This window comes from Cupressus sempervirens, chromosome 2 (assembly GCF_028749045.1).
Source record: "Cupressus sempervirens isolate cs-2001-9-10 chromosome 2, ASM2874904v1, whole genome shotgun sequence".
Taxonomy (NCBI): domain Eukaryota; kingdom Viridiplantae; phylum Streptophyta; class Pinopsida; order Cupressales; family Cupressaceae; genus Cupressus; species Cupressus sempervirens.
In genome coordinates this window covers 242124133-242144090 of record NC_143119.1, presented here as the reverse complement: position 1 = coordinate 242144090, position 19958 = coordinate 242124133, and the positions used below count along the sequence as shown (strand labels likewise).

At 32.7% G+C, this 19958-nt stretch overlaps 1 protein-coding gene across 1 annotated transcript; it reads right to left on the bottom strand.

Moving 5' to 3' along the window:
• Nucleotides 1-10259: 10259 nt before the first annotated feature.
• Nucleotides 10260-11319, bottom strand: LOC149571941 (uncharacterized). Its single transcript, XM_089810212.1, has 2 exons — nucleotides 10843-11319; nucleotides 10260-10564 (listed from the first exon to the last, which is right to left on the bottom strand). The coding sequence occupies exons 1-2, from the start codon at nucleotides 11200-11202 to the stop codon at nucleotides 10466-10468; spliced, it is 459 nt and encodes a 152-aa protein (XP_089666338.1). The 5' UTR covers nucleotides 11203-11319; the 3' UTR covers nucleotides 10260-10465.
• Nucleotides 11320-19958: the final 8639 nt, after the last annotated feature.

The following is a 19958-nucleotide window of genomic DNA, read 5'->3' as shown; positions in this document are numbered from 1 at the left end:
TAATAAGGAGGAAATTTATTACACCAGTTATGTCCATGTATCAAGCCTTATCTAACCTTTTATTTAACAAATCTACTAAGACCCTTATCCATAATGATGAAAAAATAAGGAGAAAGAGAATCACCTTTCCTAAGACATCTAGGAAGAGTTGAAAAACTCAAAAGGTTTCCCATTAGCTAAATTTCAAAATAAGACAGAGGAGATACAACTTGTCACCCAATTAACCTAGTCACCATTGAATCCTATCATGCCTAAAATTACAGGAGAAAACAGAACTACAATTTTTTTTGATGATACAACTTAGGAATCTCTCATAAGTGACTATACATTGTCAACTAGTTTATTGAAAGGCCAAGAGTTTGGGATACCTAACAATATGTTTAAAAAGATACAACATACTTTCAATCCTCTAAATGAAGTGATCCTTACTGGGCATTGGAAATTTAGAGAGTAGTTTTTTGATACAACATCATTGATTAGGTGAAGAGAATATCAAATCTTATAAGTTCTCGAAGTGACCAGGTATTAGGGCTTACTAGTTGTCAAGTCATGGCATTCACCTAGGTATGATCTTGAATTATGCATCTAGGGGATGATCATGATATATGTTATCCTTGTTATCAATGTATATGCATCATGGTATGGTTTGGACTAAGGATTATTCTCGTTGATTAAACTCAAGTAATCTAAGCCCCTATCATTTACCATTTAGTTGACCTAATTACTACATTCCTATCTCCTAATAATTAAATTTACTAATGGCTTTTACTATTCATTTCTATGTTTACATTTCCATAGTCATGTCTACTATAAGACCACTTGTTCCTACTTACCTTTACATATTGAACATTAACTAACTAACTTACATAATGTGTATTGTTACAATTTAATTCCTGAACTACAAGTTATTCACCACTAATAATCTACATGCTAGAAAATTCTCCTTTATTTCCTTAATAACATATCTCATTAAAATATTAAATTTATTTCAATTTTTACCAAAATAAGCTTCTACCCTAATTCAATATTTTATCCCTTTCAAAAGTAACATATAATATGTTCACATTATATCCTAACTCCTAAATTCCAATTATTTCTTACAAATACCTACTACAATTCATGTAATACTAAACACTATACTATTTAATTACAAATAATCATGCTAATACAAATTTCCTATCTAATTTTAAAAAAACACCCTTATATCACTTATAATTTAGTTTCTAACTATTCCTAGACAATTCATCATCATGATATACTACTCCTTTTCTAAACCTATTCACGCTAATTCATTTCCTAATCATATATTCCTAATACTAGTATTTCTAAACACCTTTAAATCATTACTTAACTCCTACTAATATTAATCCCTAACTACTTTTCCACAAAACCTAAGTACTATATGCTTTATACCCTTAACCACCTAGCTCCCTTACTTGTTCCTAAGGTCCCATACACACTCTTACATGCTCCCAAGTGCTCCCCAAGTTCTAACAAAGACTTGATGCAGTGCCCAAGCCTTGTTAGGCTTGGGGCAGCATGGGAATGACTCCAAACCCATAGAGGCATGGTATGGGGTAGAAACTTCACACAAGTTTCTTGTTAAAATGTTCAAAACCCACCTTTTTGAAAACTACATGACCACTATCCCTCCAGCGGTGTCTCCAAGGTGTTATGTGTTAGGAAACACATGATCTCAAGCTAGGAATTCTCTCCAACACACGGTTTAATGGGACTTAGGTTAGTTGGGTATAAGGTGAGTAGAATTTAAAAAGAAAGTTTTAGTAATAGCAATATCATAATTTGACTTGATATGGAAATTATCTCCTACTTATCCATTGATGAGATTAAGGGGCTTCCTAATGAATGGTTCATAAGACACAACACTTGGTGAAGGTTTTGTAAATGGGGTTGCAAGCTTTGGGTTTAAGCATGGAGGAAACTCTGTAGTTAAGTGCACTCAGGTTGGAGTAGTACTCGGATGGGTGACCTCTCGGGAAGTTTGGTGCTTCACCCCTATGAGCATCACCTAGATTCAATGAGTGTTAAGTGTTACATTTATTGTCATGAGAGATGGATTCATGTTGAATCACTACTCATGAAACATGGGTCAATGAGTTTGACTCAAAAATCACATAGTTAAATCCTGATAGCAATATCACAATTATTAGGGTGTTTATATGGGTTTCTTTTATTTATTTATGGAAAGTCTATGTTGTGAGCTTAATAAGATCATGTGATACCCTTTTCCTTTTAGTCTCCCCCATGAAAATTTAAATATATGCATTTTATTACATTTTACTGCTCTTGTTAGTCCTTGCCTATATATAGGTAGGGAACTAATGTTCTTGGTGGCTCTTTCTAATTAATTTTTATGATCACCATTATTCCATTTCTAAAATTTGAAGTTTGATTTATTTTTTAATTTATTTCTAATCAATAATTAAGTTTTTTTTTTTATTGGTCAATTTTAATTTTCTTGGGGTTTTATTCTTTTTTGTTGTTAAAAAATATCAAGAACAAAATATGTGAGAATCTGTGGAAAGTGTTGGAAAGTTCTAGAAACATTTGTGAACAATCTTGCAAAGTTTCTCTTCAAAGTGTTTCCATAATACTGGCTAGTAAGCATTAAGCTTGCTAGAATGAAGCTATCAGTTCTTGAAGTTCATTGGAAGCATGAGAATCTTGCATCTCTCTCACAATAGTCTTTCTAGCTCAATCCTTTAAGATCCACATCCTCAAGTTTGTGACAATTGCAACAATTCAAACAAATGGCTAGAAGTAATGTTGGCACAAGCACAAAGGAGCACACAATCCTGATCACTACATGCTACTCCACTTCACCCCTTTTCTTTCTCTCCTCCTTTGGCAAGAGAGAAAGCAACATTTGACTTGAAATTATCTATATATTTCATTGCTTATGCTAAATGCTTGAATGCAACTGATTGCAGTATGCAAAAAAATTGTACGGAGCACCCAAATGGATTACCATAAAGCCTTAACATGTCTGAAGAGAAAACACTGCTAATAGTAATCCTCATTGTTAGTGAAATGGAAGCCCCATCCTTGAGTAATAGAAGATTAATTGAAACTCGATGGCTAAAAGATTTGCTTCTGGCTCTACTTTTTCAAATTCCCTCACATTAGGTGTTTGATTGGTTTTGGAGCCCCTATCAAATTTGTAATGTCCAAAAAAGTTTTGAACGTTCGAGAAGCCCATTGAAGCTTGATACACAAAGAATGAAGTGCCACAAAAATATTGAGGGTTTCAAATTTGTTTATTACCAACATCCTATTCATTTATTGTTCAAAAAAGTAATATTAGTTTGAAACAAGTATTATTAGTTTTGAAATTTTCTGAAGGTTTTTTGTTTTAAAATTTTAACTATTTTTAATTATGATGGATGCTAAAAAAAAATTTTCTTAATTAAGTTTATCAATATTTTTTAATAATATCTAAAATATTAGTAAGAAAGTATTAAAATAGTTCATAATATTTATTATTTATCATGCTTTCCTTTTAAGAGTTTAAAGTAAAACTAAATTAAATATTTGTTATTAATGTTAATTTTACATTTTCTAGATTTTTAAAAATATTTGTTGTCATTTTATTTTCCTTACACGTATTTCTTATTTTGAAAATAAAATAAAATATATATGTCAATTTATATATTTCAATCTAATTTTGGGAAAAATAAATAAATTTATAGCTAGAGCATTTCTTTCATTTTCTAACATTACATCTACTTCATATTTATAAAATTATCAATATGGTGTGTATGTTAATTAGAGGTTGAGATATTTTAGGTTGAAAATCTTCTTTTCAATGACATGTTTAATCTAATATTCAAATAGATAATTTAACTACAAAATTCAATTATTCTACTATGGAATTATTAGAATGGAATGTCAAAGTTAACTTAGTACAATTAAATAGATAAAATAATTTAAAAATTAGATATTTAAAAATTAATAGACTTTATTTTTATTGGTGTAATTTTATAAACTCATTTCACATTCTTTCCAACAAAAGGTTTTCTCTCCTTTGAGCATAATCTATATTGGAGTCTATTAGACCCAAAAATAGCCTTCTCATTAAGAAATGACAACTACCACTTATATAAGCTACCCCTCACCTCTATACAAGGCAAGGACTCAAGCTCTCCAAAGCACTTGTTTATATATGTGATATAAAAGGGGTGTTTCTTAGAAAGGGTGGCTTTATTTTAATATGTATATACTTTATAGTTTTTTTTTTTTTTTTTTAGATGGTGACATAATCCCAAGTACATGTAATTTCCATTATTTTCCTTTTGAATGTAGGGGACCTATGACAAAAAGGTCACATGATTCTTATGAGTCTTCCTAAACACATTTGTATGCATAAGTTCCATCTAATTAGTTTATTGAATTATAAATTTCTATTTGTGTTGAGACAAGATGTCGATGGAATATTCCTAATTATTTTATTGGTTTGTACTAGGGAGGGGTTTATTTTCCACTTCCCATGCAAAATCAAGAGAGCTAATATACATGTACATGCCTAGTTTCTCATAGTACTTTATGCTTTGTGATTGACTTGATTTCTTTCCTCTACTCAACTATGAGGTCATGACTATTGGTTGATAGGAATTTGATGTTACTTCCATATTCCAATGTTATTACCTAGTTTAATGCATCTAATCTAAAATCACTTGAATAATAAATTTGACACATGAATTGTATTTGAAGCCAAATCAATTAAGAACTAATAGATTTATCATTCCTATCAGTTAGAGAACTTAAAATGATATTCCTTATTGAACAATCTTTGAAAGGTATTGAGTTATGATTCAAGATGGGAGAAAGAACAATTCTACATTTGCATGTTCATTACTTGGGCATCCAAAAATAATGACTATCCTTTGAAATTAATATTTTTATATTCCATTTATGACTATTATGATAAATCAATCTTTCTATTTTAATGCAACTAAATGAATAACATTAATTATAGCAATACAAATACATATGATAGTATCCAAATTTCTTCACTTCCTTCATCGGTTTGTTCTTCACAACAATGTACTTAAAATGAAGATCTCATTTTTAAAATACAATACACAAACTACATAAATAAAGGGTTCAGCCTTACAATGCAATATTCAATAACATAGAGAAAAATCTCATCCTTTCAAATGCATTACATAATGACATATCGCATACCTTGCTTCATCAACACAAGGGAGTGACACTGAACTTCTTCCTTGGATCCAATGAGCATAAAAGTTACAATAATGTTTACACAAAAACCATGGAGGCTCACCTCCCATCCTAAGGCTCTATGAGGCCACCCATCGAGGTAGGAGAAACAAGGGTCAAATAGGTATCAACATACAAACTCACTAATGCATGGAACAACCACAATACAACACTTCACAACCCCAACCAAGGCTTTGCACAATAATTCTCAAATGGAATCATGAACACGGGGTGAAGGTGGGATTTTCAAAGAGGAGACTTGCCATATCAAACAATATCTACAATAAGAAATTTCCATGCACTTTCAAGGCTTTCACTATAAGAAATTTTAATGCCCTTATGAGCCTTTCACAATCATCATCCAATTCACAATAAGTACCCAAACACACTACCATCAACGATAGCTTTATTGGAGCCCATACTCTATAGACTTCCTCTCTCCACCATACTTCCATTATCACCCCCAAAGAAAGATATGAATGATTATGGATACAATGGAGCCCATACTCCAAGGCTCTCAACTACATTGTCAAGCCCAACCAGCCCTTCACCCAAGACTTCTCTTCTCTTTCGAAGGTGAGTGAAGCCTTCACACCCCAAAACTACTTTCATTGCAAAACCAAGGAAGAACCAAAGAAAACAAAATACAACAAATAACACACCATAATATTTACAACACAACACATAATGCACAATTATATTTCTCCATGAACATATATTCAACACCATAATGCAAGCTTCAATGAGAAACCATAGCATGGGCACTAACCTTGAATCCAAGAAATTGACAATGATAGTTCTTGTAGAGCTCACTTCCTTATCTTTTTTTCCTCCAATAACCCTAATTGTCTCTAAACTTAGAGAGTAGGTGAACACTCCACTAGTTTCTCACAAGTCTTCTAAAAAGGCTCCTCACTATCCCACCCACTATCTCACTTCTAGCATAAACATCAATCCAACTATCTCTTTCACTCTTGTCCCTACCAATATGACAACTTTTGACTAAATGGAAATGTGGGGGTAAGATCATGGGGTGATTTCAAATTCGAACTGGCTCAAGAATGCATTGTTTAAAGGGTCTCCTGAGTTAGTTAGGCACTTAGATGGTTAAATTTAAACCCTTAACATGTTATACTATCATATGGGTGGCTTATGTTCATAAAAATAACACTTTGGGACCACATTTAGCCCCTCTAAAATCCTTGTCAATTTCTTGCACACTAAACTTGAGCATTAGTAGTCCAATGAAAATCATATAGAAATACATCTATATATGTGCATGAAAAATTAATATTGCGCAACTCACGTTGACTAGCATATTCACTTATCATGATTAAATTTCCTTTCTAGTCATTTTCATATGAAATATTTAAAACATTAAAATATCAAAATTTACATATCCGCATTAATCTATGCTTAACATAGTCAAATTAACATTATGAATAACATCATAATCCATTGTCTTTACCAATTCCATCTGGCCTTGTTACCCCCTAGAATTGTGGAGGTTGATATCTCGGCTTTGCATAACCCCTGCCCTGCCATATCCCCCTGAGAATTACCGGCCCTAGAGCCCCTACTTACAACCTTCGCCTAGTAGGTCCCCTCAAGAGAGGAAGATTTCCCCCCTGGTAATAAAGAAAAATCAAAGAAAGGGAAGGAAAAGGAGCTGGAGGACTCAGAAGATAAGGTTAGAGGTGGGAGACGAAGGTCTGGTAGAATTGTGAAATCTAATGTGAAAAGGAAGATGAGGTCTAATGCCCTGCAAGAGGAGGGTTTAGATTCTGAAGAGATGGCTCATCCCAAACAGAGAGTAAAATAAAAGACTTTGAACTATGGTTTGGAGAATTAGGAGGTGAAGGAGGTGGAAATCTCAAACTCTTCTATGTCTGGCTCAGGAGAGGTTAAAGGTAACAAAGAGAAGACCCACGTCTCCACTTCTATTTCCATGGGTAGAGTGGACCTTATGTGGGACTAGTTTCCTAAAACCGTGGAAAAAGCCTTGTCCCCCATGATGGTGTCTTCTTTGGCTAGGGTTATACCTAAAGATAAGATTATTGCTAACCTCCTAGTTTTGTAGGATAACAACATGGACATGGTGGAGTGTAATTCAGGTGGTAAGCTATAGGGTTCTAAGGAGACCCATAAATTGGAGGTTACAGATCTAAGAGAGGGGATGCAGGCTATGGAGGAAAATGTCAGACTTTTGTCTAAGTTTACCATCAAGGTGACACACATGGTGGCCACTACATTGTACCTATTAAAGGACAACTAGGAGGAGGACTTGACCCATGAGGACTCTAGAATGCTGTTTGATTTTCTAGCAGAAGATTGGGCCAACATCCTCCTTAAAGGAAAGGATGAGAAAAAGCCCAAGTAGGGATTGCTACTCTACGTTTTTTTTTAAATGGTTTTCTGGTTTTTGGACTTAGTATTTTTTAAGGCTGTTATGCCTTTGTTTTAAAAACTTTGTCACTTATGCTACTATTCCAGGAAATCTTAGTAGGATGCTTGTAGACTCTATTATTATGCTCTGGTGTATGATGTTTTTGTTTTGATAAGTAGTTGTAGGGGGTAACTTTGTTTTGTTGCTAATCTACTGGTTGTAGGGTAGGTTGTCTTTTGTATGGGCCAACCCCCTAATTTTGGCTGCTTTATAATTCAAAAACATCATAATCCATTTTCTATCATAGTCAAGAAATACCGAATCTATAACTATTAAATCATTAACCATGAAAATTAGGTCCTAATACATATCATAAGTGGACATCACCAAAAGTAATTGTCACAATTAGAGGAATAATATAAATCATTGGTATCTTTTTAGTTTGATTGAATATAGTGAAATTACTAACAATATCTCATTATCATTATGAGATAACACATCATAAGGTGTATGTCCTTAAAATCAATTATGGCAGGTAATCAGGATGGTTGCATAATCATGTCAACATAGGTCCAAAATCAATCATCAGATACAACCATTACATCATATCAATCAATATAATCTATCCCACTAGAACATCAACATATTGGTTTATCTTCCCACTACTCGCACAATAATTGACTTATTGCATTTACATAATTCTTAATCATACTATGTAGACACTTACCCAATTCTAATAACAACTTCCTCTCACAAGGTGAGTGTTGAATCATCCTAATAGAGTATAAGATGTTATGAAGTCCTCAACACTATTTTGGGGCTAGCACCATGACATCCCAAGCCTTGACTCAAAAGGGTCTTTGCATATCAACCTAATATGACCGTAACATATCACCTTACGTCCCTAACCTTCTTAGTTTTCTATCATATCTGTAACATTTAGGGTTTATAATAAAGCAATAGAGAAGGGGCCTTACAAATCCAAAGGCCATTTAACTCTCTTTTAAAAATCCCCTTTGATCTAGTCATACACCTTTTCCATGCCAATTTTAATAAACATAGATTTATCTTTATAAGTTTCCATAGAAATAATGATCTTTGCAATAATCACAACCCCATCAAGAAATTATCTACTAAGTAAAATTTACCTTTGTCATCGAAAATTAGACCCCTAAGACATCTTGAGTCTTCCTATAATCAATTTAGTGACATTCATATAAACCACACTATATAGAGCAATAATTCTAAATTGGTCTATCCTATTCATATTATCCTTATTAGGAATGACGGCTAAAAAAATAGAATACATGGTATGTAGCATCTAAATTTTTGTTTGAACCACTCTTAAACGTCTAAAATACCACATCTAATAACAACCCAAAACTCTTAATTCGAATGAAAAACAACTCTCCACCTCCTCATATGATAGGGTGCATAAGGGCCTCATTTTTTTCACTACGAACTAAAGGGCAGTACATTATCCATTATCAGAGTGAAGATGATGTAATGTAATCCACTCTAAAATCAAAACAACTAAAGATTTTCATGTAATGTTGAATGATGTACCAAGAATTAGCTTATGAGAACTAAATAAGTTTTGGGAATGTTGGAGACGATCCATATAAAATATACTTAAGGAAAGATAGGATTGTATGAAGTCTTTAGATCAATTTTACTATGTTTCGATATATTACTGGTTACATCATTGCTATTCAAGTACAACTTTGATTGGTTGTGATAGTGTTTTCCTATGTCCCCTATCAATGAGTTCCAAGGTTCTTACTGCATATTTTGTGTTTTGTGATTTCAAGTACCATTTTCTCCTTGTTTCATGTATTCAACAAAAATGGTCAAAAGAGAATTTTAATTTGCACCTACTTTATTTTTATAGTTTGCTAAATTCATATTATATATTCATTCTCCTTTGACATTGTTTTTGTATTTTCTTAATCAAAATGTTTTGTCTTTACTATGTTTGAAATTAAATATGTTATGTTTGGTTCATCTATTGCATGCCTTAATTGAAAATTTGTAACAATATAAAATCTAAATGTATAGTATAAAATATAAAATAGCCTTTATTATTTATCTAGAAGGAATGTTGTGATGAAAATAATGAAAATTTAATCCTATGAATAGGAAGAGTTATGTTTCGTCTTAGTTTATATGAGTTTAGAGAGATGAAATGGCTTCTTCAAGTTGAATATCCCAATTTCATTTTATTTTTTGTATTATGAGTTGCATCCAATTAGATATGAAGGCTCAATATTATAGCCTATTAATTTGATTTGATATCAAATCTAATGAATTTTAGTGAAAGCAATACTTGGAATCGTTTTCAAATTTGACATGCACTCAATTCAATTATATGAACACATCATTTTTCAATTATTCTTTAGATCTTAAGGACGCCAAAGACTAATATATGTATTATGCATGACAAGTGTCAAATTAATTATTAATTGTCTCCCATAGTTTATTGAACCATATATAAAATTAAAATTATTGAAAGTTTTCTGTGTCTTCAATGATGTAACCATTACAACTTGTTGAGGTGCACTTACTGGTTAAAATTAAAAATAGAAAAACAGAAATAAAATATTTTTCTAACCAATTTCAGTAGCATGGCATCTTGCAACAGAATAGAATGTTTCCCCATATATAAAACAGAGAAAACCAGTGCTTCCATTGTTACAGTCATGGAAAAAAGTAGGTATACGTAGCCAAAATCAAGCTATTTGCCTCTAAATGTCAAGATACTGACGACTGAACTCTGAACTATAAACTGTACACACTTTTTAAAGGTCCGTTTACATGAGTAAAGATCAATGTGGCCTTTCATTCATCTCTCTTCTTCTGCAGTTTCAATTGCTGTTTGCGCTCCCTGTACTCCCTTCTTGCCTGCTCCAACTGTGTCTTCAGCACATCTACAGCTCCCTGCATTTCGTACGCACAAAATCAAAACGACCCGCAATCAAATTTCACATAAAAACTTCACATCAACAATCAAATTTCATAAGAAGTTCATACCCACAATCAAATTTCATAAAAAAATCATACTAAATTCAAATTTCTTAAAAAAAACATACCCACAATCAGATTTCTTAAAATTTTGCACTCCAACAATCAAATTTCTTTAAAAATCACACCCACAATCACATTTCATAAGAGCATTTGCACCCAACTGGTTTTTTTTCTTCAGAGAACCAACTTACCTCCAGAATCTGCCGCCTGACTTGATCCACAACTGATTTGTCAATCTCCCCTGCACAAAAATGGTGTTGGTGTTGCGTACCAGACGTGGCAGAAACATCGTTAGACAGAGCCTTCAGCACTTTGCCCCTTCTCTTGTCTCCCGAAGATCCTGAATGCAATGCCGAGATATCTTCCATTGAATGCCTTCCTGTTCTGTTTTTTTGTGCTGAGCAAGTTAATAAAGCTCGGCCCTGATTTATTTTTCCAATCTGAGAAGAAAATACAGGAGACATTCCAGATTGTGAATTGGAGAAATGACAGGAACAAACAGAAGTTCTGGTTACAGAAACATTTGCTCCCCTGTTTGGCATTGCGGCCATGGATACCCTCAAGAAATCTCTTAAATTACAGCAGATCGGAAATGTGTATTGAGTCCTCTAGGATGTTACAAAACAGCTTAAATTTATTGTGCTTGGCATCAAGATTGAAAATTTCCAGGTATAAATTGAGGGAAACCTGTGGGAACGTATTGTTTCCAGCCTCGGCCTCGTGTTTGTACTCATCATCACACACGCAGCAATGTGGTCGACGAGGAATAAGTTTGAGAGAGAGTCCACCGTTGCTTTACTAAACTGTCATGCCATGTCAGCTATTGTATGGATGTGACCATTGCTATGCCATGAATGAAATTAATGGAAACGGGTTAGTTACTTCAATTTGGTTTGTAAATGGATTCAATTGATCTCGCTTAAAGAGTTGGTTTTAGCTATAAAACTGACAATTACATTTTAACTAGTGTAATGGTTAAGTCATGGTTGTGCTGATAGGAATTAGAATAATATAGAAAATTTCATATAATTATAATCTAATGTAAGAGGAAAACTTACTTACATCTTATGGAACAGGTTAATCATTAGTCCTATACTTGTCATGTACAATATCAAAATAATGCCTTTGAAGAATAGTGGTTCACCCAAACAATTTATATGAAAATAATGGTTGCGACAACTATGGTCTTTCCTTTAACCTTAATTATTGGGAGAGTATAGTCAATTTTTTATATCGGGCTAAAATCTGGAATGGAAATAGGGAGTTTGAACTCTCTCAGACATAAGTCACACACAAGTTTAGATATATGAAGTCTGAAATGAACAAAGACCAAGAAAATTTCAATGCAATGGTAGTTAATAACACACTCTTTCATGTACCTAAGGATGAATCCTCTCATGGTAGTGCTCACCTTTGTCAAAGTCTCCTGCAACTCAAACCAAAGTTACGCCCATGACATAAATAATGAAACAAAATCAACAAATTACTTTAAAACTATGAAATGGTGGATGATACATGTAATTTATGATGATGTTGTCTTTTATTATGCTTTGATATATGTTTATGCCCCGTTCTAAAGCTCTCATTTTGGCCTAGGGTGGGAGAGTGTCGTTAAAGGTTGCAATATTTGTGCATAGGCTACAATCATTACACTGCATGAAATCATTTTTTTTAGGCATTTGGTTAAAAAGTTCATTTGTCTCATCTATGTTTCAACATTTTGACAAATAGTTCAAGCAACACTTTGTGTGCTCCATAATTTTGCATTCACATCTATCAAGGCATTAGGCATTTGCAACAATGACAACTAATGAGAATCCAAATTGGATTATAGTTATTTTTGTATTCAATCCTAGTTCTAAAACACCCATTTTCACACATATTGGCAACATACTGGAAACAATTGCACAAGTTGGTCTTACATATGCTCACTGCATTTGCTTAAAAGTTTCTACAACCTTTTCAACACAATAATTTTAATAGTATCCTATAATCATCGCATTCCATGAAATAATATCTCTAAGGCATTTTGTCAAACAATATACATGCCTTGCCTATCCATCTACATATCTCATACATGCCTATCAAGACATTTATAACTAATGCATCCATACTAAAATATGCATTCAATTATGTTCTTATGGATAACCATAGTTTGTTCTAAGATGTCCATTTTATAGGGAAGGGTGTTAGGAAAGGTGACAAAGCCTAGCTTCACACCTATCAATTTCACTTTCTTTGAAGTTTCGAAGCCTTTCCCAACAAATCTATTTTTTAAATATTATAATATCATTGCATTTCATGAGCCACTTTTATTCCAAACACTTCAATGAAAAGTTGTTAAGCCTTGTTCAATTTTGTTTTTGGGCAAAGATTGTGTGCAAATATTTAAACATCAACATTTCAGGTCATACTCCATGATCCATAATCTTCTATCTTCAATTGTTAAGCCTTATCAAGAAAAAAAGATGTATCCATTCTACAACCATTACAATTCCATCATCTCCTCAAAATGATTTAAAGCCTATCAAGAACACCAACTATTCTAGAATATAAGATAACATTTTTTTTGAGGAATTTTAAAGATTACAAATGTGTGTGTGTGTGTACAAATATATAAATGCAAAACCTCTGAGGGCAAATAAAACAAGAGATCTTATGGAAAATAATGCAAAGAAGTAAGAATTTGTATCAATAGTTTGAATTAACTAATACTTTGAGAGAAGCTTTGAGAAGCTCAAAGAGAGCACTGAGATGAATAAACATTCATATCATAGAGAGGATATTGAAAAACACATATTACAAGAAGACCACACAATGAGTGACATGCATTTGGCATCCACAGAAATGAACAATCGTGTTTTTACCTCACTAAAGGAATCATCTATCATTCAAAAGTATCAAAGACTAAGGGAAGGATAGGAAATTATTGAGAAAGATGGGAAGAAGACCAACTAGATCAATCAAAAGGAAATCAAATTGTTAAATCAAGGTTTGCCTAATGTTGTGCACTCATCAATGAGATTTATTAGAAGATAGGCTTACAAAATTATGTGCAACATGCCGTTGTTCTTTGACTCCTTTGTTGCTGCTACTACCACAAAGTTTGCTTGAGAAGGATCGACTTGGAGGGGCCCATTGGGGTAACATCATTTGAGTTATTTATTGTTCATGTGCTAGGAATTAGAGTTTTCTTTCTAGTTCTTCTCTAAGGAGCCCCTTGAACTAGTTTATATTAATTAAATATTCAAGTGCTCCATCACTTTTTGTCCAAAAAAAATGGTTCAAGGAAAAATGAAGTTCGAGTTAGAGAATCTTTCTAAGGATACAACTCATTAAAAAATTACTAACTTTGAATGCAATATTGGATGAAATATTAGCTTCAAGTCAATCTTCCAAGTATTCATTGTTGACAAAGCTGCATTCTTTTACTACAACTTGAAAAATATTGAATTTCCATTAGACAAATAGTAGTGGAACAACCTACAAAAACTGGCATTGGAAGAAAGATCTCATCAATCATAGTATGTAAAATTAATTTCAAGGTTTTGTAATAAAGTGATATTCACTATATTATTTTCCATGGCTTGAATAAGGTTTTAAGTCTAAACTTTATTTTTTGAACAAGAGAAAAGTAGCAGTTGCTTTGCTAATTGGGCCTATGATCATGATGGTTTGTTCAAATTTTGGACTTTAAAATTGTAATAAGGTTTTGATACTAATTTTGATGTTGAGTCTTCACATGTCGTAAATTGACCTAAAGCTATTGTTGCTCCCTTGTTTCTATAAAAAGAAATTCAAGGTTAGTTTCTAAGAGTTATGAGATTGAAATTGTGTATTAAATGTTGTAAACATAATCATAGAGTTGTGTATTTATTACTACTAATGAATGAATTATATCATATGTGTAAATAAATTAATTGAATTTCTATGAAATCTACCATGTGAATTGCAATATTTTCAAAAATTAATGAAAATCTTCAAGAATTGGGCTATGAGTTGGAGAATGCAAATGAAAATAAATGGTGATTGTAAAATTCAACTGATACACAAAATATCATCAAGTTACCAACCAAATTCATGCTTTTTATATCAGAATATGTAATTATGCATGATTGATGATGAGATACAAATAGTACATTAGTAAGTTTAATGTATACCTATGACCTACTGCTTCAACAATAGTTTAAGATACCACATCATCTCAATATCAAGATCCTTAAACTCCTCACTATCAAATATTTTGAGTAAACCAATCTTAATTGACTAAATTGCAAATAGGCAATCTTATCTCTATTTATTAAAGAATCACAAATGAAAAATTATGAAACTTTCCTTTATCCTAAGGCCTTGGGATTAAGATGGGGTTCAAACTAGGGTGTGGATTTTTTTGGTAATTATTTTTTATTAAGATGGTACAAAGGGGGCCCTAAACCTAGACACAAAACATCATTATACAACAATCCCACAAAATAACAATGAACCATTACAACCTAAAGCTGGATCAACTAACCATCATCCAAAATATTAAAAAATTAGGTAGAAAATAACATATAAAGATTATCACAACTATTATCACTATAAAATCTATCTATCCATCTAAATCTATTTAAAATAATTTCTATATTCCTTTGTACTTTAGGTCATTCATCTTATCTTCATTGTCTTATTCCTCTTGTCCTGTGTCCTTAATGTCCTCTTGGTAGCACTTCTTCAACTTTTTTTTACCTCTCACAATCCCAATAATTGCCTTATGTATGATGCCTTCAAATAGCCCACAAATTGAGGAGAAAATATTGTTGAGGTCCTCCATAGTAATTGTATATGGAACAACATTTTCCTATATCATAATCTAGTTCTAGAGAGCATGGATATAGCACATAAGTTTACCTTCATTGATATACCCATTTTCTATTCCCTTAGGGTTATCAATTTCTCTAGAATTCTCTTTAGTACTCAAGAAATTTTACTCATTTGGCATCATTTCTTGGATATTTCCCAAAGTAACCATAATTTATGTTGACTTATCCTCTTAAGTTTCTTCAATATCCTCTTCACCCTTTTCAAAATCCACCTCATCAGACTCATTGGTTTCTTCACTATCCTTCATCTCATACTCCTAGTGAGTTTCAAATACCACCTCCTCTTCAATTTTTTTTCCTTCTCTTTTTTGTTATATGGTCTACAGGACCCACACTCTCCTATGATGCCCTCTTATTTTTTCTCCTCAAAACTTTCCCTCCTTTTTGTTTCCTCCATCTCTTCATCCTTAGTCGAGTACTCATTGTAAAATCAACAAAGTTTCAAAGGGTATTTTTTTTACTAGGTTTTATAAACACGTGTTTTTTATAAGCGTTCTTCCATTTATCTAGAGTGGTGTTAAGTAAATTTTACACGAAGGAAACAAGAGGAGTTCTCACATTAGCAGAAGTTTTATTGGTCTTGGACTCTTTCTTGGATTTAGAACCAAGATTAGGGTCTTCCTTCAAGGGCTCATTGCTTAGTAGCCAAATTCTCAACAAATGTTTAGGCTGGTTAACTAATAGTGAGAAAGTGAGACATCTTCTAGTAGAAAGTGCATGGCTAAAAACATGTTGATATAGGGCATAAATAAAACCTTGATAAAGTGGATGACTTTCACCTTTATTGATACTATTACTAAGAGATGAAAAAAAAGTAAAAAGGGATATTTATTTTCTCTCGATGATAAATCTAGTTGAGAATCAAAAAATGATAGCCATGACACATAGTAAAGAGACCTTCTAAGGTAAAGTATTTCATGAGATACGAAAAAACAAGAGCAAAAGAGGGGAGAGAAGATCTCACATACACATTCTTAGAGGGGAGCACAATAGGATTATCTCTCTTCTCAAAGAATTTATTCTTGGACTTTTTGTACTTACCTACTCCCTTGCATTTAACACAACCACCCTTACATTCTAAATGAGTGGTTTCAATCATAATCTCAAGTGTCGCAACAAACCAGATATTGCTTATGGAAACCTAGCCCTTGTGCAAAGAATTGAAAAACTTGAGAGACAAAATACTATTAAAAGTTTTCATTGTTAGGATGTAGTTATAAAGTCCAACCTTTTCAAAAAAATCCTAGAGATCGTGATTGTGGGTTAGCTTGGTGCTCCAACTTCTTCAAAAGGTCCCCCATGAGTGTAACTTCCTAAAAGCTTTTCTATAATTCATAATTCAACATAACTAGATTCATTCCTGCTTACACAAAGATCTAATCAAGAAACCACTATCACTAGAAAACATAATAAGCTTCAAGAAAAATAGTTATTGAAATTATGAAATATAATATGATATAAGTTACTGGAGTGGGGAAAGGGAAACTCTAACGCTCTTCGCTAATTAATATTTCCAAGAAATAACATTTGGCATGAATTGAGAGATTTCATGGCATGTGGCTAGTGATTCCCCTAATTAATTTTAATTAATTAATGTACTTATAGTTCTTATGCTTAATAATCCATATCAAATAATCATTATCCATCTTATCTTTGGTTTCTAACTTACTACCATGATTGTGTCTTACATATGTCATGTATCCTTTACCATTTTTCAAATTTTATTCCCCCTTCTAAAATATTTTGATAAATTAGAGGCATAATTAGGATTATTATTTCCCCACTTGTTTAGCTAAATTCAAATGCTCACCAAAATCATTATCAATTATAATCCTATTTCACTGCCCATAGGGAAAAGTCTCTTTAATAGTAGTTCCACCTTTAAAACCTCTCATATTAATATTTATTTTCGAATCGAGACTAACTAAAAAGAGAAAGAGGAAACTAATTCTTCTCAAAAACACCCAAATATTTGCTCCTACTTCATCAAAAAATAATTTCTTTCATTTGCAAGAATATTTTTTAATCCCAAAGGGCTATCATCAAAACTTGTCAACAACTAGTCCTAAAACCTCATCCTCCAATTGGCTAAGAAATCCATAGCATTGTTCCCTTCACATAAGATGTGGAAAATAACATCCTTTTCAAATGATCTTATCATTCTCTTATAGTCGTCCATACGACTAACAATTTCTCAAGGATGGGTAGATTTATTTAGAAGAATATCAATTGATAATAAGTTTGGAGTTTTCTTCTAGAATAGTTTTTTAATGACTCCCATGCCTTTAATCATTTTGATGTCCTACCAAATAGCCATAACTTTAGTTAATTTTTGAGTGTTTCTACCCATAGTTTTCCCAAACACCACAATCATTACACCTTTCCAATTCCCAATTATACCTCCTAAAGAAGAGATATTGGGATTGTCTTTCAAATAACCACCCACATTACATTTGGTCCATCATTCCTTTAGGGGTTTCCATCTTGTCTTCTTCCTTCTCCTTATGCTTTCCAAATAAAATTTTGTTAGGTCTTGATGGATATTCTAGTGAACTATTTCACCCTATTATCTTTTAGAGAAGGGAGCATTTTCCTTCTTTATAGGTAGAAACTTTCACATTCTCTCTCACCTACTATTTCATAACCTTGAAGACAACCAAAGGAGGTATTTCTAGTTCCTTGAATATTATGTTACTTTATTCCTTCCACAAATTACAAACCATAAACAAAAGAATATGGTGGCACAAGTCTATAGGGCTTAGATGGTTGAGAGGGCTATTATGCCACCTAGATAAAATCAAGTTGATAGAGTTTGACATAACATAGTCTACCTACCAAAAATTGAGAATAAGAGACCAAAAATCATTAGTATAACTACAGTGCATGAATAAATAGTTGATGGATTCAAAGTCTTTATTGTAGAGGATACATTTGTTAACAAATTCAAATACCTTCTTGATCAGGTTATCCACAGTTACAATTCTATCATTCAAACAACCACTCACCAAAAGAAGTTAATTTTAGGGATCATCATAGGATCCTAGATATAATTCCATAGTTGGTCTAAGTCTTTTTTATTTGATCATAGACAAGCTTGAGTTGTTATGTCTCTATATCCATCTGTCTCTTTTTTTTTTTGGGTGAAAAGATCATAGTCTAGAAGCATGTTGATAATTTTCCTAATATCCACCCTTCTGATGCTAGGATTACCTCATACAACACAATCATTAGTCCAAAGGGACATCAAGTCCTTCCAAGCTACTTTTCCATCTATCTAAGTGAAGTAGTGTTCCACCTTATGCCCGAAACTATGAGTGAGACATTCCTTAACTCAAGGGATAAGGTTAATATCCTGGAGGGGGAAATCAATATACACCATAGGTTTGACCAAAAGTTGGCCTTATTACCATTCCATATTATCTTTCTTCTACCCTAATAGAGGCTACTTTTAATCATTTGAATGTTATTTCACATAGGAGAGCCTCTAGATAGCCTAGTAGCATCAAGAAAGGATTCCACACTTCCATAATGCAAGTATTTGGATTTTAAAATTTTAGTCCATTATATTTTTTCGCTCCATAAGTTTGTAGACAACTTTAGAAACAAGTGCTTTATTTATTATTCTTATACTTCTTATGCCATGTCCCCCAATATTCTTAGGGGAGAAATTTTATTCCCATCTAAACACAATATTGTAGATTTTTCTTTCATCCCCATCTAAATAAAGTTTCTTTGAAGCTTCTCAATAGAGTCTATAACCAAGATCAAGATGAGGAAAAGGGAGAGGAAGAAGACTAGGATAATTTGGAGGCAATATTTTAGTAGATGTATTTTACCTTAGAGACTTAAGAGTTTCCCTTTCTTGCTAGCCATCTTCCTTTGAAATCTTTCTATCAAGCAATTCTAGAAGTTCTAAGAATGGAAATTTGAAGTAAGAGGAAGGCCCAAATAATAATCCAAGAGAGTAGCAACACCACAACCAAGGTTTCTTGAAATTTTATTTTGGATAACCACCTTAGTATTGGAGAATTACAAATTACTCTTTTCATTGTTGATATGTTGACTTGAGAAAGTAGCATACTGGCTTAAGATCTTCGTCCAACACTTAGCTTTTGAACATAAGCCTCCCTAAAAAGCACCATGTCATTTACAAATTATTGGTGAATGGTGGGAGGGAGTTGCAAGGTAGAATGCTATCCCTATAAAGACCTTTGGACTCTTTCAATCTAAGAATATTTCTGCCAAGAACCTCTAGCCCAAGAATGAAAAGATAAGGGCAAAGCCTCCCCACTCCCTCCTCTCTTGTATAAGGCCTTTCCCAAAGGAGAAGAACCCGAAAGGGGAGGCATAAAAAAATAGAGTATTTAGTAGTTGTAAGAAAACTCGAAATCATATCCAGGAGCTTTCCTTTAAACCCAAATCTTCTAAGAATAATTACTAGGAAT

Bases quoted from the DNA above. Each gene is read 5' to 3' on its own strand.
- LOC149571941 (XM_089810212.1), bottom strand. From the start codon at position 11,202: ATGGCCGCAATGCCAAACAGGGGAGCAAATGTTTCTGTAACCAGAACT. The intron at 10,565-10,842 runs GTAAGTTGGTTC...TACGAAATGCAG, and splicing joins TCAGGCGGCAGATTCTGGAG to GGAGCTGTAGATGTGCTGAA.